At 45.1% G+C, this 27,570-nt stretch overlaps 1 protein-coding gene across 1 annotated transcript in view; it reads left to right on the top strand.

Annotated features, from left to right (window-relative positions):
* Positions 1-2,092: 2,092 nt before the first annotated feature.
* PELI2 (pellino E3 ubiquitin protein ligase family member 2) overlaps positions 2,093-27,570 on the top strand; it is a 168,431-nt gene continuing 142,953 nt past the window's right edge. Inside the window, exon 1 of the mRNA XM_053928658.1 lies at positions 2,093-2,479. Coding sequence (XP_053784633.1) covers positions 2,403-2,479 — 77 coding nt within the window. The 5' untranslated portion in view covers positions 2,093-2,402. The remainder of the gene's footprint in view (positions 2,480-27,570) is intronic.

The following is a 27,570-nucleotide window of genomic DNA, read 5'->3' on the forward strand; positions in this document are numbered from 1 at the left end:
ACTCAGCTCATTTGCCCACATACATTTCCATTCCTGGCCCCTGCACACATTCCTGAGGTTTTCAAACACTAGTGTGTCGGCCCTGAGCTGCCTAGGATAACAGGCCTCCACTGATACAAAAGTCATCCAAAGCAACACTTTCTGTAAGTAATTCTGATGAAGACAGTCCTGATTAAGCACTACAAACATGCTCAAAGGCATGGTGGGAAAGTAGAGATGCCCCCCTACAGAAGTCAGGGGTGCTGTGGGCATATAGAACAGAGGGCCTTAAAAGGGATATCTTAAGGGAAACTCACAGCCTAGTGTTTGGAACTTAGTAGGAGGTTAATAAACATTTGTTTCCATCCTAAGAGCAGATGCAGAGCGCAGTGAGGAAGCAATGGAGCCAGAACAGTGTAATGCAATGCACAAAAGCACAGCATGCCAAGAGAGAAGGAGGGAGGAAGTAATTGTAGCCTAGAGAGCAGCAGCAGCAATAGACCCAGCCTAGAGAAGTTAGAACGACAGAGTCAGGTACTAAAATAATGGGAACTGCATAATTGTGACATGACTCTGACAGATGTTTGATAGCCCCACATCTATACAGTAAGCAAAGGCATAGACAGATGAAGACAGCATTAATCGAGTAGAAATTCAGACAGAAATTCACACCAGGACACTGGTCATGGGAAAGAATTCAACCCTTTAATGACGGATTGTTCTTTAAAACTATAGCAGAATATGTATACAAATATAGGGAGCAGGTAAAGTTTGCAGAATAGCTGTATTCAGTTGAAGGATAGAATTTCTATCCTTAGCTGAAATAAGTTAACTGTTTAAAATTGTTTTGTGTTGGGGTTACCATTGGTGTAGTTTCAGTTACTTTGGAATAATTTATTTCTGAAGCCTCAATTTTCCTGACGCATCATGTCACTACAGTCATATCTGGCAGAGAAGGTTGGACAAAGGGTGCCGAATGGGGTGTGGAAGGTTACAGACGCAATTATTTTCTCCCCAGCCCTTTCTTAGGGTCATAGCCAACCGGTCACTGTTTGTACACAGGGTAGCTTTTGCAGTATTTATTTCTTTAAATATTTAATAGTCTTGAGAGGCAGTGACTGGCAGTAATATGTAGAGTTTCTAGCATGTTGTGAATGCTTAATAAATGGTAACAATAAAATCCTGTATGATGAAAACAGCAGTCAGTAAACCTATTAGACTCTAAAATATTTTAAAGCAGTAGCAGTAACTATTTAGAAAAGTATAAAATCCTAGTGCATTGACTAAATTATGGTAATAAAGGAACATTTATATTCACTAAAAAGTTCACCCAGATAATTTCCTCTTAAATTCCTTAAGGAATTTAGTAAAAGTATGGGAGAAAGTGGATAGAGCGGATTAGAGTGGATTAAAAATAAAAAACAAAAACAAAAACAAAAACACCCCTGCTGTGTGGAAATCTGCTGACCACGAATCGGGTAGCTCCATCCTGTACAGCGGCGGAGTGCGCCCAGTGCCCTCCAAACTCCCTCTAATCCGGCACCAATTTCTAGACGTCTTCAAGCTTTGGCGGACGTGGTTTTGGGAGAGGAGGCACGCAGGTGACTGTGTGCGACACCTCCAGGTGTGCGCCGCACCACCGTGATACCGGGAAAACAAACGCCTTAATACCCCCCGAGAGAAGGTTCTTTATTAACATTTAAACCTGGGAAACGAGGCTACCTAAGGAACCTGGACCGTTGCACTTTTGGGATTCTGCGCAGCCCTCTGCAGCCGGAAAACTCGGCACGTGGGCTGAGCACCCAGCGCTCTAAGTTTAGGAAAGGAAGCGAGGGGGGGAAAAAATAGAGCTGCTCCTTTAAGAACTTCCCTTCCCTTTACTCTATGTTTACATAACATGGGGGCCGAGCCACCGCTGGGCCCGGCGGGGGAAGGCGGGGAGTGGGCGCGAGAGGCCCCACGCACAGTGGGGGGAGCGTCGCGCGAGTCCGGTGCGTCGGGCTCTTTGCTGGGGGCGGGGCGGCTCCCACCTGCCCGCGCGCGGCTGGGCGGCTCCACCGGCCTGCCCCCGCCCCTCCCCGAGCTGCCTCCGCCCCTCCCGCCCCATCCAGTTCCTTTCCTCCCTCCCGCGGGGCTCCGGCGGCGGCTGCGGCGCTGCGCGCGGGCAGGTCCCCTGCTGACCGGTCCCATTTGTTGTCTGGTCTGGCTCGGGGCGGCCGCGGCGCGCGGAGCTCCGGGAAGCCCGGCGGGGCAACTGCGCAGCCACGACGGAGCAGCCTCGGGACTGGCCGCCCCGCGCCCCCTTCGCCGCCGTGCCCTTCCCCGGCGCGCTCACCCCTTTCTCGGGATGGGATTGTAGCGGCGGCGCGGACTCAGCGGGGATCGCGGCGGAGGCGGCGGCGGCGGCGGCCGAGCGGGGCTCCATGTTTTCCCCCGACCAGGAGGAGCACTGCGCCCCCAATAAGGAGCCGGTGAAATACGGGGAGCTGGTGGTACTGGGGTGAGTCCCGGCATCCCCGACTTCGGGGAGCTTCGGGGCGGGCGGCCAGCGCTGCGGACTGGGTAGCTGCCGCGCGCCCGCGTCCCGAAGCGGTGCCAGCGGGGTGGCTCGGGCGCTCTTTGGGGACCGCCGGGGCGCTGGAGCGGCTGGGAGGGCTGGGAGGGCTGGGACGGCGGGCGCCGAGGCGGGAGCCAGGATGCGCTAACCGCGCTGAGGACGGCGGCGGAGGAAGTGGAGGAGCGGGCCCGGCCCCCGGGAGGCGGCGGCGGCGGGGACTGGGGTGACCCCACGCCCCGCAGGGCTCGGTGCTCGGGGACGAAGTCCGTGGTGGTACCGCGGGGGCAGGGGCTCGACTTCCCCGAGAGCGCGGGGCCGCGCAGGGTCGGGGGTGGGGGCCGGGGCTGGGGCGCCACCGTCGCAGGCACTTCGCTATGTCGCAGGAGACCCCCCCGATTGGCGGAGCTGAGAGGCTCCCGAGGCCCTGCGCCCGGGGTAGGGGGGACCCTGGTCCCCGCTCGCTGTGGGCCCGGGGCCCCGAACTCTGAGCGAGGCGGGCCAAGGGATCTGCGCGCTGGGCGTCCGCGGGCAGCCCTTAGCATATTGTTGCGGGGCCTGTGGCGGGCAGCCGCAGCCCGCGGGCAGTGAACTGTCTCTGACCCGGGCGGGCCCGCAGGCCCTCGGCTCTCGGCGCCGCGGGCGTCCAGGAGGGGTGAGGACGCGGCGGCGCCCAGCCGCACCCCCTCGGCCGCTCCCCCGGGGCCGTGGCCTCGCAGATGTCCTCCCGGCGGCGGGGGCTCACCAGCCTCGCCTGCCTCGGCGCCCCCTCCGCTTGTGAACACCACATTTCGAAGCTAGTAATTATCCACGATCGTTAACCGGCAGCAGTGAGAGACTTCATCTACTTCCCGAGTTTCCTTGTGACATGTCTATTGTTTACCCTTACTAAGCCGGGAGGGAGGCTCGGCCGCGTGAAAGCCGGGTAAAGTGGACAGTGAAGGGGAGCGGAGTGGGGACGGGAGCGCGGGGAACCCAGGAGAGGGAGCAGCTTGCGTTTAGCACGGGAGGAGAAAGGATTATTTTTTCCTTAGGACGTGTCACTCCCGGGAGCCCGCGCTTTTGCTCTTCTCGGTTGAAAGACCTGCACTCAGGACAGCCTGGGTGCCGATACGTGGGCTCAGCATACAGGTGGGACATCACAGGGATGGGAGAGCGCAGAGCCCTGAAGAAAGTGTTTTGATAACGGAGTACCTCGAAGTGCGTGTCGACTTAAAAATAATTGTAAAGAGAAGGTTTTTAAAAAGAAGCTTCCAGACGCAGGGCAGCTCAAAGTTGTCTAGTCCTCCTTACTTTGTCGCTACAGGGTTAAGTTGTTGGGAATCTCATTGCCTCTTTTGAAACTATGTGCAAACAAGCGTTTTTCTCGCCTGCACCTAATTGCACTTAAAAGACGGATGTTAGAGGGAAGGAGGGAGGGACGACAGGAAAAAAGGCAGAGTTGAGCTTCTCTTACGTAACCTCAGCCCAACCTAATTTTGTGGAGTTTGGTTTTGTTTGTGTGGCTGGCTTCAGCGTGTGTTTAACATGGTGAACCTGGCAGGAAAGATTAAGTTGGGCCAGAACTTTATTTCATTATTTCCTTTTGAGGAAATCATTTTTGGGATGCGTCAGAAAAGCAATGTGTGAGTGGGCCTGGAGAGGCTTTGTGTTAGAGCTGAAAGTGTAGGGCATTTCAACCCCCTAGAAAGGATTTAGACCTGGGTTGCCCCGGCGCCATAGGCTCACTCTAAAGTCTGCTCTGTGGATGCACAGCCAGCTGCGTGTCCCCTCGGGCTCTTTCAGGGGACCCTGAGTGTGGCTTACCTGACACGTGGCAGCTCTGTGTGCGCCTGCTATGGGCCGGCACTGTGTAGGCATTGAGGATCAGCAGGGGACAAGGAGCTTTCATTACAGTGGCATGTCACACCCAGGAGCCCGCGCTGTGGTGTGGCAGGCATGAACAGAAAGAAACATGTAAACAAATGAATAATAAATGACAGTTTCAGGTGTTGCCAAGTGTTTAGCAGAAGTGGGTTAAGTCACGGAATGTCTGCTCTAGGCAGGTGTTTTCTTTAGGAGGTCAGGGCAAGTCTCTGAGGAAGTGAAAGGTGAGTTGAGACCAGACTGCTAAGAAGATGCTAGTTTGGTTTTTGAATACTTGAGAAGAATTGTGGTCTTTTTCTTTTCTTTTTCGAGAGTAGGTTTTTGACTCTTTAGCAATATTGAATACATCAAAGAATGCCAGGGGAACAGTGAAAAGGTAGGTAGACTTTAAAAAGACCCTTAATTCATACCCCACCCTTGGGACTTGAGACAGTGTCCTCCCTTTTAAAACAATAACAATCAAATAAAAAATAATGTCGACCTTGCATGCCCGATCATCTAGGACATAAATATTGGTAAACAGAATGTGTAGTAGATTTTCTTATTGATAAAGTTAATCTTAAGATTGAAAAATGCTCAATATAGAGCAGAAAGGAAAAAGGACTCATGGATGTGGACAACAGTGTGGTGATTGCTAGGGGTGGGGTTATAAGGAGACTAAATGATAATGGAAAAATATAATAAAAAATTTAAAAAATAAAATTGCTCAATATTGATAGAAGCTTTTTATAAAATACAAGGCCTTCTTCCTTTTTCGAAACTGTCGTGTGACTCTCTGTTTTGGTTCTCTTTTACATTTTATAGTAAACTGTCACGGAGATCCTGGAGAACAGACAGGAACTGTATGTGTGTATGTCTGTGTGTGTCTGTACACATATGTGTATGTGAGGAGCTATATATGTATGTGTCTGTGTCCATCTAGAAATACTTCTGCATCTTTTCATGTGTTACACAATATCAATGGAATTTCCAGGTATTTAGGATTTTAGCAGGGTCATCACTTTCTTGGTGGGTAAGTGGAATCTAATTATTTCATGACTCCAACCAGTGAATGTATCACAGCCGCAATTCTTTGCTGTGCCCGTGACGTCATTGAAGGTAGAGAAAATGATTGGTCTCTTAGGTCTTTTTCACCATGTTTTAAACCTGGCTACACTGTTAAAGTCGGGCAAGTATGTCAGGATTTGTGAGGCAGTTCAGTGTAGCGGGGAGAACAGGAAGGTACAGTCAGGAGACCTGGATTTTATTCCTGCTTTCTGGCAGGCTGGCTTTGTGATTTTTGCTCAGTCCCTCACTCTGTCTCTGTTTCTTTCGCGCTAATGAAAATGATCGGATAAGGTAGTCATCAAGGCCTTCCTGGTCTGTACCCTGTAATACTGTTAATTGGCTGAAAAGTGGAAAATGTATAATTAATGTATTCTAGATAACCTGGCTTTTGTTGATTTTGTATGTTGTTCAGCTGATGGTGCTAGAATTCGAATGGGAACTTCGTTTAAAGAGAAGAAAAGGCCAGCGCTGTGACTGCTTTTTATGAAGTAGATATGGGCAAAACAGGCTATTTAAAAAAATTATAGTAGCAGAAGCATACATATATTTGGCTCATTGGTGTTCGGTTGTCCATGAGGGCATTTAAATTTGGTAAAACTTTCTGTCCCAAGTTTAAGAAAGGCAGTGATGTTTTGAAATTAAGCTAAGTAGGTTGAAATAGGTAGTATAAAGAAGAGAGAATCTGATAGAACTTTAGAACTGGAAGAAGCCTAAGAAGTCCTGGTACGTGTTCAGCCCTTTTATTTTACTGATGAGGAAACCGAGGCTCCAGGAAGGGAGGAAACTTTTTTTAGCCCGTAGCTGAGCTGGATCACGGCACTGCCAGGTAACTGCTTTCCCACTTCAGTGCTGACGGTTCCTCAAAGCATCAGGGTTGGTTTTTGTTTTTTGTGGGTTTTTTTTCACTGTCCATGGGGGGAGCTGAATGTCTTTCTGGATTCAATTTGAGGCATGCAGCTCTCTTGCTGACTAATGTAATGGCCCATCACAGTTTTTGGGAAAATATTGCTTATACTCAGTTTCTCTAACCTCACAATTGAATGGATAGTATATTTTGCAAGGCTTTACTTTTCATTTGATGTTTCACAAATGTATTTTTATTGGCTCTTTCAACCAAAGGTTTTTAACCTAGGGTCCACAGATGCAATCCAGGGAGTCCTTGAACTTGGGGGAAAAATTGCATCTCTGTTTTCACTATAACTCAAATTGAGATTTAGCATTTCGCTCAACTAAGAGAATAGGCAACAAACAGACTTGCTGCTAGATTTGTTTACTGCATTAATGCAGGCTACACATGCTATTATATCCCAATGTAAGACTATCTTGATAACTAAGTATAATTGCCTTCACTTGTAATCCTTTGTATTTTACTTTATGCACTTAAAAACATTGTCCTTAGAAGGGCTCAGCAGGCTTCAACAGATCGCTAATGGGATCCTTGGGACAACAATGCGTTAAAAACCTTGAAAATGAAAGCTTATAAATAGGACTGAAAAGGAAGTATTTTAGTGGAGACTGACCAGAGAGTACCTACTTTTTTCCCCTTGGGGATGTAGCGTTCTATCAAATAAGACAGAGAGGACTGTTGCTTAAAGAGTTCACAGTCTTTATTTTTTAAACAAGCAGCTCCTTATTTCTAGATGCTCTTTTTGTTTCAACCTTGGCACTTTGCCTTGACTCCTCCTCCCCTTGGTAGTAATAAGAAACCTTAAAATATACCCTAACACTCCCTTTTCTCATCCTGCTCTTTAACTTGGGCCCAAAGACATCAAACACTAGTATTGTTTATAGACCAAAAGGCCTTTGAATTTCTTTCTTTTTTTAAAAAATAAAACACAATCTTTGCTGTCATTCAGCGTCACTTGGTGTGGGGGGTGAGTTGGAGAGCTCAGATCTGCCGGCGTGGATGGAGTGGCTGCTTCTGCAGGCTATTAAGGGTCATGATGTTACTGGCTTTGGGCTGCTATATATTCCTTTACTAACTTTAGCCTTGTTTGGGGTCTGTGGCTGTCTGTATGGTTTCTCGTCTGGCTTGCTCAGATTTGTTTGTTTCTCTAACACACCAAGACCAAAACCTTCATTAGGACTATTCATTTTTGGTTGTGTTTTCTCATGTGATCAACATTTGGGGATGTTTTATGTGAACAAAAATAAAACCAGGTTGATTCAGATCCCAGCAACTTTACCAAGTGTGTGTTGTGCAAAAGATAAAGCAGGTTACACAGAAGACCCCCAAACCCTTAAAACACACTAGTTGCTGGTCCCCGCACTGGGGCCGTGGTCTTGCGTCCGCTGTGCGGGGGATCAGCAGTGGCCTCCCTGAAGTGAGTGTGTGGGGCTGCAGGCTGGCTTTTGAGTGGGGACCACAGTGACTTTGTGGACTTCACTGGTGTGGGAGAAAAAGGTGTTTTTAACTCCTTTCCATTTAAGTAAAGGGTTTTCCTGCCATGTGCAGAATCTGTTTCATAAAAAGAAAAGTGAGGGTAAGAATGATTTGTTACTGGTTCTTACTAGACTTACTGTCACCTTCCTCTTTTGGAAAATAAAATAAAGCAAGGAGGTGCTTCATGTTTCTTAGTTTTGTCTAAATAAGATATTTTCAGCCACTATCTCACCTACCTTATATGATCAATTTTGAGGTATGTGGCCAGTCATTTATGACAAGTAACAAAGTGTGGATCTTTCAAATGATTCAAAGATGTCCCTTTAATACTGTCATTTTTTACTCACTGGTATCCTGATATGTTTTCTCAAGTCGGAGAAAAAGGTGTGGAGTTGCATTGGGCTAGCCAGGAATTTATCCATTCAACAAATATTTATTGGGTGTCTCCTCTTCCACACACGGGGAATATAGCTAGACAAGGCAGACCCGTCCCTGCCCTCGTGAATTGCTATCTCATTCTTGTCACAGCCCCTTAGTGAACAGTCATTACTGATACAGAGTTCACTTATTTAGTTCACAAATATTTGAGCATCTACACGCTCTGCTCCGATGCAGTGGTGAGCAAAGCAGGGCTGCTCCTTTTCTGCGGGGCCTACAGTCCAGTCAGAGAGATAGAAAGCAATTTAGAGCATCAGCTGCCATGGGGGACACATTAGCAGGTCACCTCACCCTGTGCCAGGAAGAGAAGAGGATGGCCAGTGGGGGTGGGAGGGAAGGGTTGCTCTAGGAAGAGGAGACACTGTATTCGAAGACCCAGGGGTGCATGGTCTGATTGCCCCTCAGAGGACCAGAGAAAAGAGTGGTTGAGTAAATAATGAGAGAGATAAGAATGGGAGGACAGGTCACGGATGGCTTGGAATGTTATCAGAAGGATTTTGGATTTTATCCTGAGGGCGTGGGGGACTGTAGCTGGTTTTCAGCACTGAAATGGGAGTGGGGAAAGCCAAGAGGGATGCAGCAGGAAGTGGAGGGAGACGCTGAGGCTGGGCCCCAGAGGCAGGCAAAGAGGGAACAGAGTGTGAGTGAGCAGGCAGCTGTGGTGGTTCCAGTTCTGGTTCTAGTCCCTCGTGAGACCTCATTGCATCCCCGGCTCAGAGTTCTGTGAGACTGGCCATTCGTTCGTTCAGTGACTCAAAGATACTGACTTAGGACAGGCACTGCCCTAGGCCCTCGGCCCGCATAGCCGCAGATGAGATGGACTACGACCCTGCCTGCGGGGCGGTGGCAGTTGGGCCGGCGGACAGGTAGATAAAACGTTTAATCTCAGAGAGTGCTATGAGGAAAATGAGGCAGGACGAGGGGGGTGTAGGTGATTGGGTGGGCAGGAGTGGGGACTAGTGGAGGGATTCTTGTAGACAGAATAACCAGGAAAAGCTTTTCTGAGAGAATAGTCCTGTGTCCTCTGAAAGGGCCCAACTTTTTCAGTTTTTATTTACTCCTGTTTAAGCCACCCTGCGTGGGGTCTGCTCCTACAGCCAAAGGATTCCTAGTTTCCTGTTAGTTAAGGTGGGAAAGTATGTATACAATTTACCAAAGGGAAAGTAGAAGTGTGAACAAACGTAAGGACAATTCTTCAGCATCCCTAGGCACAAACGGTGCAGTCCACTGCGCTGCCCGCCACGTGCCCAGCGTGGTGATCGCGTCCCAGTGGAGTGCATTGGCATGCTCTGGACTTTCCTTTGAGGGCAGGGGCTCTGACTTCCACCCACCGGTGAAGTTCGGGGTGCACCTTTTCAGGTGCATGGGGGAACTCACCGAGTGTCTTGAAGGACTGGATTCTGTGGCACGCTCCAGCGCACCCGGCTCAGCACTGAGGTGTCTCTGGGGCTCAGAGAATGTTTCACCATTTGAAAGGAACGCAGATTCTGTAGCACAGCTGCGGCTTTGTAAACAATCCTCCCAGCCTTTAAGGGCCCAAGTTAAAGGCTCCCTGTAGTACTAACCACCTACTTTACTGACATCAGATACTCCAGTTTCAACCTTTGTTTGTTTTTCTTTTTGTCAGTCACCTAACAGTCATTTTGTCACCTGCAGAAAGTTCTGCCTGGAAGGGAAGCAGGCCATCTGTTCCGGTTCCGCCAGCTGCTCTGGGCTGCACTGCAGCGCACCACGGTGGCGTGGCGTTGAAAGGCTGTGGTCATTAGTGCCTGCTAATGGTGGCTGGAAATACTGTGGCATACAAGCCTCTTGGATGACAAACCTAATAAATATGCATCAGGGGTATTTTCAGTAGCAGGTTTTAAGACTATTGCAAGTCATTCTCTATTGAGGTTTTATTTCCAGCCATCCACATAAAGCTTCTCACTCTCAAACACTTAGCTCTGTTTCCTGCTTGTGCAGAATCTGTTTTCAGGATAAGAATCATTATTTGAAGCTTTGTACATCCATTCTAATTTATGCTGGTTTAATAGAATCCAACCAAAGCAGGCGGTTGCGTGTTTGGATTCTAGGCTTTTGGTGTAAAACAGTTCTTTCTTACTACCAAGCGCCTCCGAGGAGCCTCAGAAGCTCCTCTCATTTCGCGTCCATGCCTGGCCTTCTTGTGCTCCCTGCTACAGTCGTAGAACAGGGAACTAGTGATGGGTGAGCGATAAGAGTTTTCTGGAGCGCTTGACTGATTGGTTACCTTGAGGAAAGGCCCTTTCTGCACAAGGGTCCTAGACACAAAGCAGCGTGCCTCACGCCAGATCTCATACAACTAGGCAGACTGGATGCTTGCCTGTAGTACAGGAGATTCATTATAGTTTGGGTTGAGGAAAGAATCTGTGTTTTCCCTCAGTGTATTTGTCAGTAGTTTATGCTTCTCAACAGAGTTTTTCACATACTTGAACTATTTTCGCTTAATAAGCTTTCAATAGTTTAACCCTTTAAACTGTCTAACGACAGGATTGTACCCAATGGTCATGTTCTTGGGGTGGACGTTCACCCAACTTTCCCAGTTGGTTTTGCAGCCAGTTGGAGATCAGATGAGAGAACTCAGGGTTTTGGCTCGATCCCATGTTCTCCACCTGTTATCTTCAAATACGGTCAGCAGCAGGTCCTCATATGAGCGTGCTGCACCTCCCATAAGGAGGCGAGTCCTCTCCTCTTGAATCTGGGCTAGTTTTGTGGTTTGCTTGGACCAGGCTGTGTAAAGGAAGCGAAGCTTTGTGACTTTCGGATGTTGCCTTAAGGGGTGTTGTAGCTTCTGTTTTTGTTCTCTGTATTAGTTTACTACGACTGCTATAACAAAACACCACAGACCAGCAGGCTTAAAGAATAGAAATTAATTTTCTTACAGTTTTTGAGACTACATGTCCAAGATCAAGGTGTTAGCAGGTTTTGTTTCTCAGAGAGGCCAGGCCTCTCTGCTTGGCTTGTAGATGGATATTCTCACATATTTTTTCCTCTGTGTGTGCCCATCACTGGTGGCCCTTCTTTTTCTTATTGGGACACTAGTCATATTGGATTAGGGCCCACCCATAGGACCTAAGTTAACTTTAATTATCTCTTTAAAGACCCTCTTTCCAAATACAGTCACATTCTGAGGTGTACTGGGGATTAGGACTTCAGTATATAAATTCAGGCCAGAACACCCTCTTAGAAGGCAGTTGCCATAAGAAGAAGTCTGACTATCCTGCTGGAGAGAGTGGTGGTGGTAGGTGAGAGATGAAAAAGCAGAGACGACCTGGCCAACCCCTGGCCAGTCTAGCTGAGGCAGCAGACCTGTGACTGAAGTCATCTTGGATCCTTGAGTCCATTGAGCTGCTCCAGTCCACTGGAGCAGAGGTGAGCTGTGTCTCCAAAGCTCTGACAAATTAAAGAACTGTGAGTGCCAGTTGTTTCCGCTGCTATGTTGGGGTGGTTTGTTACACAGCAACAGACCACTCAGCCACCGCAGCATTATAGTTGCATGTGGTTCAGTTGTCAGAGCAGACAGACTAATACAAAATAATTCACTGAGTTTTTGTTGAGTGGTTTTTCGTTTCCTTCAGGTTACTGGTTATTTTAGTAAGCACAATTTTAGCCTTTTAGATGAATTATTCCAAATATTAAGTACTATATGGTCTGAAAATTTTAGCTAACAAAAGCATTTGCGGAGTGACTTTATCCCATGTAAGCCATCTATGAGTCTGCATTTGTTAATCTCCATAATCAGTATTACGTCATGAAATTCATTGAGAGCACGGCAGTTGAAGAATGGCCTAGCTTAGCTGAGAACCCTGCTTCTGGTGGATTTTAACACAGGCAGCTCTAACCCAGGACAGCTAACTCGTGACACAGGTTTTCAGGCCTTTAAAGGCCACCTGACATGAAATAATACAACTAACAGATTTGAATACAGGAGGTCACTAGACCAGCATCTTGCAGGTCCAGGGCAGAGAATGGGCAGAAGAATGTTTCAACATTGCAGTTGGGAGGTGAAGTGATAGGATGAACAGCTCGCTTCTATTGGTTATTCCACAGGGGAGTAGCAGGCACAGTTTCAGCTCTGTGAGAAAGTGAGTTAATTAATTCTCAGGATAGAACTTATTTGAAATCTCCAAAGGGGTCTGTGTTTTCTCTTTTGTCATTCATTTCCTCCTACCTTTGTCTCCCTTGCTGTGCTGGGACAGTAGCTCATGCTGGCCCTAGCCTTCCCCTGAGAGGTGGTGGTGGTGGGGTAAAGCCATCGTTCTCTCGCTCAGTGGTTGGAAGCTTTTGCTGGAACCTGTGAATGTTTTGGGGTCAAACCCCACCCCGCAGAGCAGTCAAGGATCAAAGAACCTTTATGCTCTTAGCCAGCCGCCCTCTGGAGCCTTGCTTTCCCTGAATGCCCAAGCGATGGTGTCCCATGTGCATAGCCCACCCACAGAGGATCTGCAGCCCCATGGCCCTCCTTCCCCGGCCTCCCAGGAGGCTGTGTGCAAACCATCCGTGAATCACCCTTGGGGAGGAATAACTGGGTGCTCCTCTTCCAGGCCGTTACTGCAGTCCAGGGTCTTGGCTGAAATACTGTTCTGGCTCAGCTGTGCCCAGCAGCAGAAGTGTGGGGACAGCGGGGATGGTGTTGCTCATAGAACAGCCCCTCTGGTGGTGTATTGATCCTGTTGCCAGGAAAGAAGAGCAGAAGCATATTCTGTTTGGAGCAGGGGCAGGGGCTCTGCTCACTGTCCTTTTGGCTCTCCCTGTTTGCCTGTTACTCCCATGTTAACCTCTGCCTCTGTCTTTGGGGCTCTCCGCTCCCTTTGAATTGAAGTGCAGGCCCCTGCTCAGAAGCCTACAAACAGAGGTGTCCATCCTTTTGGCATCTCTGGGCCACACTGGAAGAAGAGTTGTCTTAGGCCACACATTTAATACACAAGCACTAATGAAAACTGATGAGCAAAAAAAAAAGGATTTTAAGTAAATTTACGATTTTGTGTTGAGCCACATTCATAGCCATCCTGGGCTGCTTGCGGCCCACAAGCCCATGGGTTGGACGTCCCTGGTAAAACCATCTTTAAAGGGGGGCGAGCATCAGGGTCTGAGTGCTCACTTGCGCCCTCGGTCTCTCTCTCTTTCTCTTCCTGCAAGAATGAGGAAATTCTGGCTAGGCTGTTGCTACTTAGTGGCCTGCTTCTTTTTCTCTTTGGGGAGGGGCAGAGGGATGATGTCTTAGTATCCTGTATTGAGGGCTTACTCTTAGCCAGGTCCTGTGCAAAGTGCTGCCCACGCCTGGCTTCCTCGTGTTCCGACCAGGGGAGGCGGCTCCCGTCACTCATGCATGGCTGTTGAGAAACTGGTCCAGGGTTGTGGGACTGTTATGTGACAGAGCTCTGATTTGAACCCAGGCCTTTCTGACTCCAACACCCTTGTTCATAAATCTTCCCTCTGCTGTGTCTGTAGTTTTGAACCTTATTCATTTTTTAAACCAAATCCTCTCCCTACTGGGTCTTCTTTACTAAACACAGGGACAAACCTTCACTCCTTCAATGAAGTTACCAGTAAGATCATTTCTTTTTTAATATTTACAACTTATATGAACTCTTTTGGAGAAATTGCTTACATATGTACTTTGCCCACTTATATTCCTAGTGTATTTTCAAAAGAAGATCAAATAGATGATCTCCAGGGAATAAAAATTTGAATTCTCCTCATACCTGCCTTCTTATTTACTTGACTATATTACAATTAAATTAATGCTTTAAGGAAGACCTGCTTTTATAGTCCAAAATAATTCAAAGTTTCTTTCTCTGGTTTTGAAGCCGGGCATGGAGGTGTGCTTCCTGCAGGGCAGCTCTCTAACCTCGTCCGCTGTGGCATGTACCCCGAAATCTTCCTTTTCTCATTTGCTATTGCTGGTGATCACTTAGGCCAGCATTTGTATTTTGCTGGTAGCTTGGGAAAGGGGCTTCAAGCACTGTCTTCTCAAGTAAAGGTCTGTCTTTGCCTGGATACTAATGTATGTTGATTTTTCCCTTCCTGTCTCTTGATCTTCCTGTTAGTATTGATTCAGAGAAAAAACCTTCCTAGTTCCTCTTCATCTCCTCACCCACAGTGCTTAGTACAACTTGTTCTGGCAGTGGAACTAGTTCAGCTAATCCGAAAAGCATAGGCCAGGAAAAGTGCCTTGTATTTGTTTATTCTAAGTGTTAACTTAAACCAGATGCCAGCTTGAAGGCTTTGATGGAGCTGTTAACTTAGACGCTTCTGGAAGCTGGCGTAGCTTTATGCTGTAAAGTTTCAACCTTCCTGTGAAGGCAGTTCAGCCTTTTTGGATGCAGATGTGTGGAGGCACATTGGACCCAGAATTACGTGGGGGTGGGGAGCATTTGTAATAAACAGGCGTCGTAAGATATCAGATGGCAAAATCCCAAAGGACAAATATAGCATCTTGATAAGCAATATTAGATGTTATATGGAGAAGCAGCAGAGACTTGGAAGCGCTACAGGGGAGTAATTCAATCAGGAGGTTCTGATAATGTAATAAACTACACAAGGGTGAGACTTGAGTGGTTTACACACCCTAGAATGCCCTTCAGTTGAATTATTGTCTTATAATGGTTCTCTGCCCCTGCACTGCTGTTTTAAATATTAAAAAATAACAACTCACCTTGTTCCCAGGTAGGAGAGAAAAGACACAAATCTTCATCAGCCGTAATAATCTGTGTGCCCATCTTCCCATCCTCAGCCCCTCCCGTGACCGTCAAAGCTCATGTTTTGGGTTTATTAGTTGGAAATGCTGTTCTGGGTAATTGCGCATATAGACTCCATGTTGTAGGAGAAATCAGACTGCTCCGCGATGGTGCTGAGTGCAGTTTAGCCATGGTGGTAAGCCTGCAGGCTTCTTTAGCTCCGAGGGGAGCCCGCCCACATCCCACATTCTGCCCTGGAGGAGAACGTGGCTCTCCTTCCTTCTCCTGGCAGTTTACTGACCATAGGAGGCAGTGAGAACTTGGGCCTCTTGCATTGTGTGAGAGGCTTGCAAGGGGGCCCAAGCCCCTGCCCTGCGCTAGTTGCTCCATTTCAGCAGGCCTCCGCAGGATGCGAATCCCTCCCATTGGAGAAATGGGGAAGCAGAGGTGCTGGGACATTTGAGTGACTCCAGTGAACCGGCACGCTGTTGTTAGTAAAGTATTTTGAAGTTTAGGAATTTGAGTCCAGGTCTCAGATTCTAAAACGTATACACATTCTACTTCTCAAGGCCTATAAATCTTACACCACTGTCAGTAATAACTTTTAATAATGAACTTAGTGTTTGGCACTAGGTTCTGAAGTTGTGTTTGTAACAGTAGAGATGCTGGCGATTTCCTCACTGGGCCACCTGGGATGGGTGGACAATGGTGTAGGGGACAGCCCCGCGGGGAGCCGGCCCCTCCTCACTGCTTGATGGCTTTGCCTGCTCACACTTCCCTTTATGTTCCTCTCCTTTAGGCCCACGGAAAGGGTCAGAGGATGCCTGCCCCTGTTTTCCTGTTGCCTCCATTCAGATCAAATGTGGACAATAGCACTGCACTCCCTTAGGAGAAGGGCTCTGCAGGGCTCCTTAAACTCAGCTAAAGTGGGTTTTTCTGTGATCTAATTGTTTTTTAATCCACTTGAAGGCTCATCATGTTAGTTACCATAAATCACGTATTCTTTGATTTTGCTGATGTAGTAATTTCACCCCAATTTCTCCTAGGGTTAAACCACTTTTAAATAATATGTCATAGATTCTTATAAGTTTTAGATGTCAGTACTAATCATTAACACTAATCATTTAGCTTTCCTCCACTGACAAATTTGTAAATGGAAATTTTGAAGGCAAACCATTTATATTCAGCTAATATGGAATTAATTTAAAAAGCTTTATGCTAGTCCTGGCTGGTGTGGCTCAGTGGCCTGAGCACTGGCCTGCAAAGCAAAGGGTTGCTGGTTCGATTCCCAGTCAGGGCACATGCCTGGGTTGTGGGCCTGGTCCCCAGTAGGGGGTGCTTGAGAGGTAGCCACACATTGTTTCCTTCCTACTCTTCCCCTCTCTAAAAAATAAATAAATAAAATCTTTTAAAAAAAGTTCTATGCTAAAAAGATGATAATACATAAAGAATGTTAATGAAATTTTGGAAGAAGGAAGAAAAATCACACACAATGTTAATATTATTTTTAGTTTTCTGTACATACACTTTGTTATTGTCCATGTACAAAAATATTTTATATACTTCATTTTATACATAGTATATGTCCTGCTTTTTAAAGTGTTGACTAAAAACTGACCTTTATATTAAGAATTTGATTAATGCTAGATAAGCCAAAGATATTTTTTCTTGATCAGAACAGATACGTTTTAATAGGTTATCTAACACAATTTCTGCTTTTGGGGGGTTTGGGTAAAGTATTGGGAATTGCCATGTGATACCTAAGGTTCTTATCTATTCAGACAGGATCTGTGAGAGGAGAAATACAGGTTTATTATACCCACTGAGACCTTTAAATGATCTCTGAAAGACTAGCATGGGTGCTAGGGACATGGCTTCTGAAAATAAGTTTCTTAGGAATTTAGAGGAAAGGACACTTTGAAAGACACGTCTCCCCAAGTCAAGCCCAAGATAACTTACGGTTTTGCCCTTGGGGCCTACCTCCCAACCTCCATTAGGTGTTCATAGAACTTTCTTCCTCTTTCCTTCATGTGCTGTGCTTTTGCACCTCCGTTCCCTCTGCTGTGTCCTGCTCGCCCAGGATTTAGCTCAGGTGTCACTTCCAGCGTGATGCCCCTCCCGACTCCTCCTCCCTTTCCTTCCAGCCTGGAGCAATTGTTTTTAATGGGCTCTCTGTGTCTTGTAAACGTCCCCTTCTTCTGGATCCGGTTAGGCCAGTGCCAGGTTTCACTCACTTGCTGTCTGTCCTAGCACCTTGTGTAGGACCAAGCACTCAGGGACTGGATGGATGGACAGATAGGTGGTCAAGGATATTTATCGAGTGGATTAAGAAATGCTACCCTGGAAATATAAGCATTCTAATATGGTGGCTTCTTACTCCTTTCTTTGCTCCCTGCTCTGGTTTTAAATAATGGATTATTAACTTTTAAACAGGTATTTGGTTTATTTATAGTCCTTTAATTAGCTTCCTAAAAGCATTGCCCTGCTTGCATCTTTCAAGTCGCAAGGTTCTGCAGCGTATAAACATGACGGGTGCTCGCTGGCAGCTGTCTCTTCAGCCCTGAAAGGGGATGGTGGTAAATTTCCAGTTTTCCCCTTAAACTTTAAGAAAGAGAAGAGGTTAGAGTGGATGAGTACAGGGATGTGGTCTGAAGCTGACAGTAATTTCAGTTTTAAATGATCTTAGTGTGTAGTATTAAAAATCTTTCTAGAAAAATCAACAAATCCAAACATGTTTTGACAGTGATAAATCTTTATTTTTACTCAAAATTAGTTGCTGTGGTGTCTTATCTTTCCACTCTGAAGTCGCAGATAAATATTCTTTCTGTTATTATTTCCTGATGCTTATCCCAGGGGGCTTTTGTGTTGGTGTGCTTGCTGGTTGGGTCATTGCTTTTTCACTCTGCATCTTCCACTTTCAAAGTCCTTAGATTTTTAGACAGTCTTGTGCTTATAATGTATCTATGATGTTTGCTGTTTAGCCAACTTTACTGTATTTTTTTCACGTCCTTACAAACATACTCGTTTGCTAACTTTCCCCTTCCATCAGACCTGTTGAGTATAGCTTGTTATATATTTGAAGCAAGACAGCTGGGATACTCTGGAAGCCACCTTGAGTTTATTTTTTTTAATTTCTTTTTAAAAATCATTATCACAAGGAACCAGAGATCTTGCTGGTTCCTTTTGCTGGAGAGAGCTGTGTACGAGAGAGGAATATAAGGTAGTTTTCTTCCCTGCTCTTCTTTTACTCTGCCACCCCCTGACCCCCAATCCAGTTTCCCATCCTGCCTTCAGTTTGTAGAATTCACCAATCAGTATTTGTCTCCTTTCTGTATTCCCACTCCAGTTCTTACAGGGACCATGAGAGAGAATGAAATGTCTAAATTTCAGGTGATTCACGGGATTTATAACAAATGAAAGGAAAATGTGAGAGTAAAAAATGGCATACACATTGGAGAGCTGTGTGGGTGTATGAATTATTCTGAATTAAGGCCCTTGCCCTTCATGGTGTCTCTGCAACCCAAAAGCTGTATTCTAGGGATCAAACCCACACAAACCTGGCTCTGTGAGCATGTGGGCTGCCTCATGACTTGGCATCACGTAGAAGGGAAAAAATGGCCTGTCCTCAGTGTGTGCACACATCTTGGGAGTGAGCTACAGTCCATTTGGTGTGTGAATCGTAGCTTTGTGAAGTGGTTTGGTAAATTTGTTCGTTTAGTTTTGATGAGACCATGATAAGAGACTGTCTTATGGTGAGTGTTGGGCTGATTATTTTTGCCTTGTAGATTTTTCTTTTTGGTGCATTATGGACACCTGCTCTCAATTTAAAAAAAATTAACAGAAATTGCAGATATTTTCTCAAAATGAGAAATAATGTTCAGGCATGGTAGCCCAGAGATTTTGGTAGAATGTTGGTGGTTGATGAGTCAATTTATTACTGAAGATCTGTCTAAAGTGAGATTTCTCCAAGAGCTGACACTTTTGGCTTTCTGTTATAAATGTATTAGCTACATCTGGTGACTATTATTAAATCAAAAACAGCCTTTATTTTTTCTTATCGAAAACATTCCAAAGATGGAACTCTTGTCTCTTCTTGACCGGAAGTAATTGGGTAAAAAAAAGACTAACAATTTGCTGAATTTTCTGCTTATTGAGAAAATTGAGCCAAGGTTTATATAGTAAGGCTTTCAGTTACCCAGAACGTTTCAGGCATGGCATGCTTGCAGACCATGGAAGTTTTAGATCAGCTGATAATCAAGTAGAAGTCTCCTCAGAGGATTTCTTTCCTGTGATATAATTGACATACAACATTATGTTAGTTTCAGGTGTACAACCTCATGATTTGATATTTGTATGCAGTATGAAGCTACCGCTACAGTAAGTCTAGCTAACATCCATCATCATACATGATCACAGATTTTTTTCCCTCGTGATGAGAAATTTTATGATCTGTGGAGGATTTTGATAAAATGCAATAAATATGTGGAGGCTGCTGAGGCTTGCTCTGATGGCTTAGGCTCGCCGTGTTGATCCGTGTGAATATTAGTGATCATTGAATAGGAACACTGAATTTGAAAGCTAGAAACCTGGGACCCACAAATATCCTATGAAAATCTTTTTAAAACATTTTATTTCCATAAATAAAATTTTTAAAATAAAAATGATGTATTAAAGGCAACTGTCCCTTGGTGAAGTTCCATCCATTCACTTGCATTGTGCATGTTTGGGTTTTGCGGCGCCTCCCAGGCGGTGTGCTGGGGTGCGCGTTCCACAGCTTTTGTGGTTGTGCCCAGAGGCTCTGGATTTAGGTGGTGTGGCAGCAGAATAAACGCATTTGCTTCTGTGGAGCATATGATTTAGAAGCATCAGTGTTAACTGCCAGATTATATTTTTAACCTTTTAACTGGTGGTTTTTATTGATGCATTGAGCTGTTGAAAATGAGGTTAAATCAGGGTTTCAGCTGCGGAGAATTGGTACCAGAAAGCAGAGCTAGAGCTTGTCGTACATGTGTGAGATATCATTCTCCAGGGCTGTTCGTTTGAAGGGATGCCTTTGTTTAAATAAGAATAAAAATAACAATGGACTCCTTCAGCCCACTGACCTTGGTAACTGTGGCATCCTCTGATGTAATTTATTGAATGCCAAGTGAGTTTAATTGATGTATAAAGCACGGAGTTTATATGGGACATCTGCCAGTGGCCTCACTTTAAAGTTGAATGGGTGTCTTTCTTCTCCTTTTTCTCCTTCTTCATTCCTCTGTTTTCTTTTCTTCCTCCTCCTCTTCTTCTTGTAGTAGGTGAACACTCTTAAAAGATCATTCCTTTTCAGGAGACTGGCAGGTTGCCTTTAACAACTTCCTGTAGGATTTTCAGGTAGTAGAGAAGAACCTGCCAGCATAGAATTAGTCTGTTTTCCAGCTTTCCTGAAAAGCTGCTTCCCTTTTTCTGCCCTCTGGGTAGAGGTGACTGTTATTAGGGTTGGTGTCTGGTCCTACAGAGCTGGGAGGGTCTGGTTGGGTGTTGGCAGAACACAGGGAATTTCATCCACCCAGTGGAAACTTTGTTTTCATCTGCTTATTGCACTAAAGGCGAGGTCTTCAAGTTTATAGAGAGGGGCCCAAGGTAGGGTCTGTAACCTCTTTCAGAAAGTGGTTTATGGCTTCTCATTAGCATAAGAACCCCACAGTAACTTTGCTTTCCTTGGGAGATGCCTAGTGAGATGATTTTCTCAAGTGAAATTTGAGAATTTCTTTCCAGCCATTGGAGTGGATAATGAGAAGAAAAAGGGCTTTTGCGGCCACATTAACAAGTAATTGCTTCATGTCTGGATTAAAGTGGAGGAAAAGAATGAAAACCTAAGCCATCCAGAGTTTAGTGGGCCTCTAGATCCTGTTCTGTGGCCAGGACAGCGCACTTTTTCCAGGTCCTCCCGCGAGGAGCCTGGTTCCTGGTCACCTCCAGAATGTTGCTTATTTGGGTGTCCAGGGTTGATTCTTCTGTGGACGATGAGGCACACGTGCAGGCAGGGTGGCTTTGTACAGGCTTCTCCTTTTTAGGGTCCCAAGGAGCACAGTTAGTGTATGGAAAATGACCACTCATGTTAATGTGTGGTCTCTTAACATTTTCATCAGTCACTTAAAAAACAAAACAAAACACAAGATTGTGTGATCAAAGCGAGGCTGGTGGTTTGGCTTTGAGATCTTAAACCATTCTTACTTTAAGTTGCTTATGTGCTTTATTTAGGGAGTTAAACGTAGATTCATCTTTGCCAAAGAGTTCAGAAACCTGCAAGAGTGATGCTAGGATCACTCTCACAGAAGTGGTACTTGATTGCAGACATTTCTATTTGAAGTGGGGACAGCGAGCCCATCCATCTGCTCTGGGTGGCAGGTTCCTACTGACTGTCGCTTCTTTCCTATACTGTTCCAGGAGGAACGGTATAATACCTTTTCCCCTGCTCCTTTGCTGCAGACATCCCTGGAGAAGGCTGCCCTGGCTGTCAAGGGTTTTGTTGGGGGGCAGCCAGGCCACGTGTCCTGTCCTGCCTCTCGCCCGCCTGCTCGCTCCGTGCACCAGCTTGCCGGGGCAGCCTGCGTCTGTTCTGTGCTCACCGGAGCATTAGAACGCTCAGAAAATTGCTTCCTCCAAGGACTGGCTGTTTTTGTTTAGAGCACTCATTTTTCATGAGGAGGTAAAACTAACTTCAGGAGCAGTCTTTGAAAATCGTACGTGTAGTTAGTAAGAAGTGCTGAGTCTCAAAACAGAGAGTGTGTTTTTACATAGGTTTTGACACAGAGCACCTTGCATTTGGAGCTTTAGTCCTGTTGTGGAATTAGAAACGGCATTTCCCAGGATTTGAGGATTTCCTCTCCTTGGAATCCCCTGCAACTTTTTAATCAAGTAAAAATGCAGGTGGTTCTGTGGTTCTTTTGTCGAAGATTAAAAAACTATTCATGAGTTACTATTTCTTTGTAATAATAGCTGTACTGGAAAATACTGTGAACTGCTGCTTCCTAAGAGGAGCATTATCTAATAGGGTATTTGCCAAATTGAAATTTCTATAGCTGTGACTCAAGAAACTTTGTAAAATGATCTATTTGGCACATTTAAGAAAAAGGTCTTATTGTTAGAGATGTATGACTAATGATGGAAAATTAAAATTTTAAAGATTTAATCCATCAAGTTAATAATAGCATTTATTTCTGACTGTAGTTGATTTTTGATGTAACTAAAAGATAAGAGTGAGCAAATTGTTGTCAATATATTGTCAGTCTAGTAATGTCTATTGTTCATTCATTCAGCTACTTCGAAGACTCACTAGCATGGTTATGGGAGTAGTTAGTTCACGTTGAAACAGTTATTTCTACTGTGTTGTGGGCGTATTTGTTTTCTCAGGTGCCTTTCCCCAGCCTGGCTTTTGCCTGCTTCCTGCTGACAAAGTTGATGAACCTGTGGGGAGGCGGTGGGAAAAAGTGGGGGTTACAGGTGACTCAAGCTGGTCCAGCCACAGAGAGCTGGTGGGTTTCAGAGTGTGGGTGACACAATTGTGGGGGCAGCTGGGTGAACGTGGACTCACGGGATAAACCACAGAATCCTTCATTACCTGACTGCACACCTTGCTTCTTGGACACCCTAAATGACAGGGCATTACGCACCCAGTCGTGTTCCTTGGTGTGGTGCTGGCAGGGGGAGGAGGAGGAGGAGGGGCAGAGGGAGGCAAAGGAATCAGACAGGCCAGGGAAGGTGGACCAGTAGGAGAGGAGAGAGACTGTGGGGCCGCCAACGTTAGAGTGGGATTGAAAACTTCTGGGTTTTCTTTGTATTTGGTAGTTTCAAGATTATTGTCTTAGACCGAGTATGAAACTGTACTGAAAATTAGTATATCCGTGTTTTGTATTCAATTGCTTGTTTTCTAAGCAGAGTACCATATAGGGTTTTGTTCAGTGCCTTTAAAGTGCATTTCTTATTGAACTGACTCCTTTCCCCCCATCTGTCTTCCTCCTTTTACCTTGTTTACCTTTTCTTCCCTCTTCTTTGGGTATATTCATATTTCAGTTAATTTTCTAAATCTTAGATTTACTTTAGATCAAGTGCCATAGGTCCTTGTTAAAAATGCTTACTACCTCCTATATTTCAGCTTTCCTTTTTTGTTACTGCTGTTCTCCCATGTTGTAAAAACTTTTTTAAAGTTAATTTTCTAAAAATATAATTCTGGTAACCAACAATGAGACTCCACCAGCACAGATGAAGAGCAGAAAAACCAGGGCCAGGAGAAGTCCTGACAATAAGGCTTTCACACACCCACCCCATTAACAAGCTCCTTTCTTTAGAAAGGGTGGTGCCAACCAACTTCATTATTAAAGGGGAGAGATGGGATTTTAGTATTTTAGGCTTGTCATTGGTAGGGCATTTCATTGTTGTTTAAATTGGCTTTCATCAGAAATTAAGGACTAATTGAAAATGGGCCTCTCCCCCCCCATTTCCCCCCTTGTTAACATCTCTGTGCACATATGAGTGAAGTGAAAACTCAGTCCTGTGGGATTATGGCTGAGTCATGCAGCAGGTCCCACACGTGTGATTCAGACATGTGTCTCAGTTGAGTGTACTTATGTATGAAAAGTTTGTAATTTTACAGAACTGATACATCTTTCCCATTACTGTCTTCAGGAGTTGTAAAGAATACTTAGTAATAGCCCCCACCGAAAACACAAACAAACAAACAAACTCCTTCCTCTAATTCCAGATACCCATTTAAAATGATTTAAAACAGGACCAATGGTTGCTTTAAGTGGACCATTTGAATATATTCTTGTTAGAGGCAAATTAATCTAATTTTCCCAAAAGTAGAAATGGCGGCAGCAAATGCGATAACAATGAATTCTTCATTTTTATGTCACTTTTACAATGAGGTCTAAAATGAAAAGGACGTAAGTTTAAACAAATCATTGAAAATGACTACTTTTTTGAAAAGAAGTTACTTTGGAAAGTTCCTAAGTGAGGAGTTACAGCAAAGCGTCTCGTGCAGACAGAGCACGGCCTTCAGCGGGATCACCAGCCCTGTCGAAGGAGGTCCCTGTCGACATCTGTGGAATGACAGCAGGAAAAGAGAATGTTCAAAGCTGAAAATTATTTTTAGTTTTAAATTCGATGCCAAGGACTTAGTTGTGTTCTTAGTTTGAAACTTAGGTTCAACCACAAGACAGTGGAAAACTGGCGATCCAAGAACTACAGCCTTGGGGGTCTGGTGGGCACGCGGCCGCTGACTGGTTGCCAGGGGTTGACGGTCCTTCCGCAGGCACTGGTGGGGCGGCCAAGGGAATACGCAGGAACACGGAGCTTGGCAGGGTTGTGGGCCAGAGCATGTGGACGTTGACACAGCAGCTGAGTGCTTATTTGTATCCTCTTTCCCCTCGTGCATTATCGTTTCATTGCCCTGTCAGCCGAAGAGAGCATCAGTTCAGTAACGTAAGGATAGCAGTCTTTTCTGGTTCCATCAGAACCCAGAAGGCTGCTGAACCCAGTGGCTGGTGGAAGTTGCATGGAACTGAACTGTTTCCTTGTAAAACCGGGGTTTCCTTGAATGAGATAAAAGAATAACTTGGTTTGTTTGCTTTCCTTTCCATTTTATTGGGATATAACTGACATACAGCACTCTGGAAGTTTCAGGAGTATACCACATGAGGACTTAACATTTGTCGCAAAGTGATTATCACCAGTTTAGTGAACATTTGTCATGTCATATAAAAGTATAACTTGTTTTAATCAATCAAAGACAGAATGATGATTTGATTAACAGCGAAGATGTTTAGCACGTTTGGGGTATTACTCAGTCTACTATGTGTATAGATCTGGGAATTGAACGCAGGCATGAATGTTGGACCAGAATCTCGCCTGTGCCTCCACTGCTCTCGATTCAGTGAACACGTGTAGAGGCCTGGCCGGCCTGTGAATGGTCAGTTAGGCAAATAAACACCTGTTCTCTTGTCTACGGTTTTTCTGAGTGGAATTAGCCTCACAGTTTTTAGGAGGTAATTTGTTTCATGGACCATGTTCATGGATTTGTTCATGGTCCTTATTTTATTATAAGGAAAATTCTTTGTAGCCTTGTACAAAGACGTTGGCAAAGCTTCAGTGTGGATGCATTGCACGTGGTCTTTCAGTATAGTGCCAGTTTAGTTCTCGCCTTTTCCCATTCTAGAGAGTTCGTCCATGAGCAGTGATCACTGACTTACCATGACTTGAACTTGCTCATCCCTCTTGAGTGGCCTTTGAAATGAGAGGTGGCTGTGGGCTTGCAGGTACTGACAGTGGTCTTCATCCTATCTTTAAAATACTTGCTCAGCCTTTAAAGTTGAAACAACTTCAGGTTTTCTTCAAGTGAGTAAGCAGGACATACATTACCCACTTATACACTTGTGGGGCAGAATTGGGACATGATACGTCTTCAGCGTTGTTCTCCCCAGTGGGGTTTTGTCCTGCCCATGGCCCTGTCTGAGAATACGAGGGCTCACCCCAGGGGTTTGCCCCCATTTGCCAGTGATCCTCCCCAGATGTCCCACAGTCGGCAAGCTCTCAGAGTGGGAGTTTAATGCTTAGAGCCGGTAGCTCTGCACTAACTCTGAGCTCCTTAGCCAAGAGAGACTAGATTTCAGAAACTTTTAAGTATGTTTCATACGGAGAGAGCTATGCCTTCCCAAATATGAAAATGAAATCCTTTTCTGTTCTATCATTTCCCTGAACACTGTTATTAGAAGAAAGGGTTACCATAGGAAATCTCAGGGTTACCAGAAGTCTACAGATACACCAGTGGTAAATAGAAATACCTCCTAATCTCTTTTTACAAATAATTGCCTTTTCCTAAGTAAGCTGCATCATGTTCAGAGGTCCCACCACATGGAGGAGACAGTTGCCACCTGTGCAGTGTTTCCCTGACAATCCCTAGGTCCCTTCCTGCTCCTCTGCGGGCAGACCCACAGTATTTGGAGGGCCAGCATGGACCAGGCCCTGTGACAGGCCTTACACTGTCCCATGGCTTCCAGGGCGTGTGCTTATGTGTCCTCCTCTTCACACCCCTTAGTCTCCATCGCGGCATCCTGTGTCCGATAGGCTGTATCCTAGCGTGTATTCTGCATTTGTTCGTTTGGCTTTGTGTCTCACACTGGAATGTGGGCTCCTTGAGCCTGAGGACCAGGTTGCAGTTGTATCTCTAAAGCCTGGCAAGTGCCTGCAATATCGTGGGGACTCAGTAGAAATTTATTAAGCAGTGAATGAATGAACAGATGAATCTTTCAGACTCTTCTCTTTACGTACTCATGTACACATAATTACATGTGCATTTGTCCTTAACAAAATTCTTTACAAAATTTTCAGTTTGATTTTCTTTTTCCAGATAGTACAGTTTCATTTCATTTTAAACACAGAGGATGTGATTATAACGATGTATTTTTTAAAAAAGTACTAAAGATTGATATTTATAATATTTATTTTTAGTAAAATAGGAGTACTCAATTCTCGTATTTTAAATTGGAAAGATCCAGACTACTGCACTATATTTAAAAGTTTTTTAAAAATGCAGGGCCAGATTTAGGTCTTTTTTTTTTAACCATAGCTTTTTTTTTTTTTGCTTTTTATAATGTATAATTTTAATCTCACATAAAAATTCTAAAAATAGTACAGAGAGTTCTTGCACACCTTTTACCCTGCTTTCCCAGTGTTTTCACCTCGCATAACCACAGAACCATGGTCCAAGCCAGGAGGTTAACACTGACAATACTAGTGTCTACACCAGAGATCTTGTACGAATTCCACCAGACCATCCCCGGATGTCCTTTTCTCTGTTCTAGGGTCCAGTCCAAGATTTCACGATGCGTTGGCTGTCGTGTCTCCTTACTCTTCTCCAGTCTCTTGACAATTCTTCAACCTTTGATGACCATGACACTTTGTATAAGTACCGGTCAGTTACTTCATAGATTGGCACTCATTTGGGGCTGGGCTCACATGTTCTCTGTGCAGTCTTAAGTCCACAGAAGTAACGTGCTCTTCTTGGTGCACGATGAGGAGTACACGAAGACGAATGTCTTACCTGGATCCCTTGGCTAAGGTGATGTCTGCTTAATTTCTCCTTTGTAAAGGTGGTATTTTTTCCTTTGTAATTTGCTAAATATCTTGGGGGAGACACTTTGAGGCTGATTTTTGTGTTTCTTAAACTTTTCTTAATTTGTCATAGTTCAGCATTCATCAGTGGATCTTGCCTGCATTAGTTATTAATACAAGGTTTGCCTAATGGTGGTTTTGTATTGGGTTGGCCAAAAAGTCCCTTAGGTTTTTTCCGTAAACTAAAAAGACACATTTTTCATTTTCACCAATAACTTTATTGATCTGGATATTTTGAGTATGTTGGCTATCTCCTGCTATTGGCTTCTGGTGGGGAGAGGCCAGGGGTCCTGCCAAAGATCTTCCTATGCTTAGGACAGCCCCACAGCAAAGAATGATTTGGCCAAAATGTCAGTGGTACCAAGAAACTTTGCAAACCACTTTTTACACATTCGATGAGTCACAGCACCTTCTCCATATACTGTACAAGTCTTTTTTTTACGTTGCAGTTG

The sequence above is a fragment of the Desmodus rotundus genome, chromosome 7 (genome assembly GCF_022682495.2).
Source record: "Desmodus rotundus isolate HL8 chromosome 7, HLdesRot8A.1, whole genome shotgun sequence".
NCBI classification, from domain to species: domain Eukaryota; kingdom Metazoa; phylum Chordata; class Mammalia; order Chiroptera; family Phyllostomidae; genus Desmodus; species Desmodus rotundus.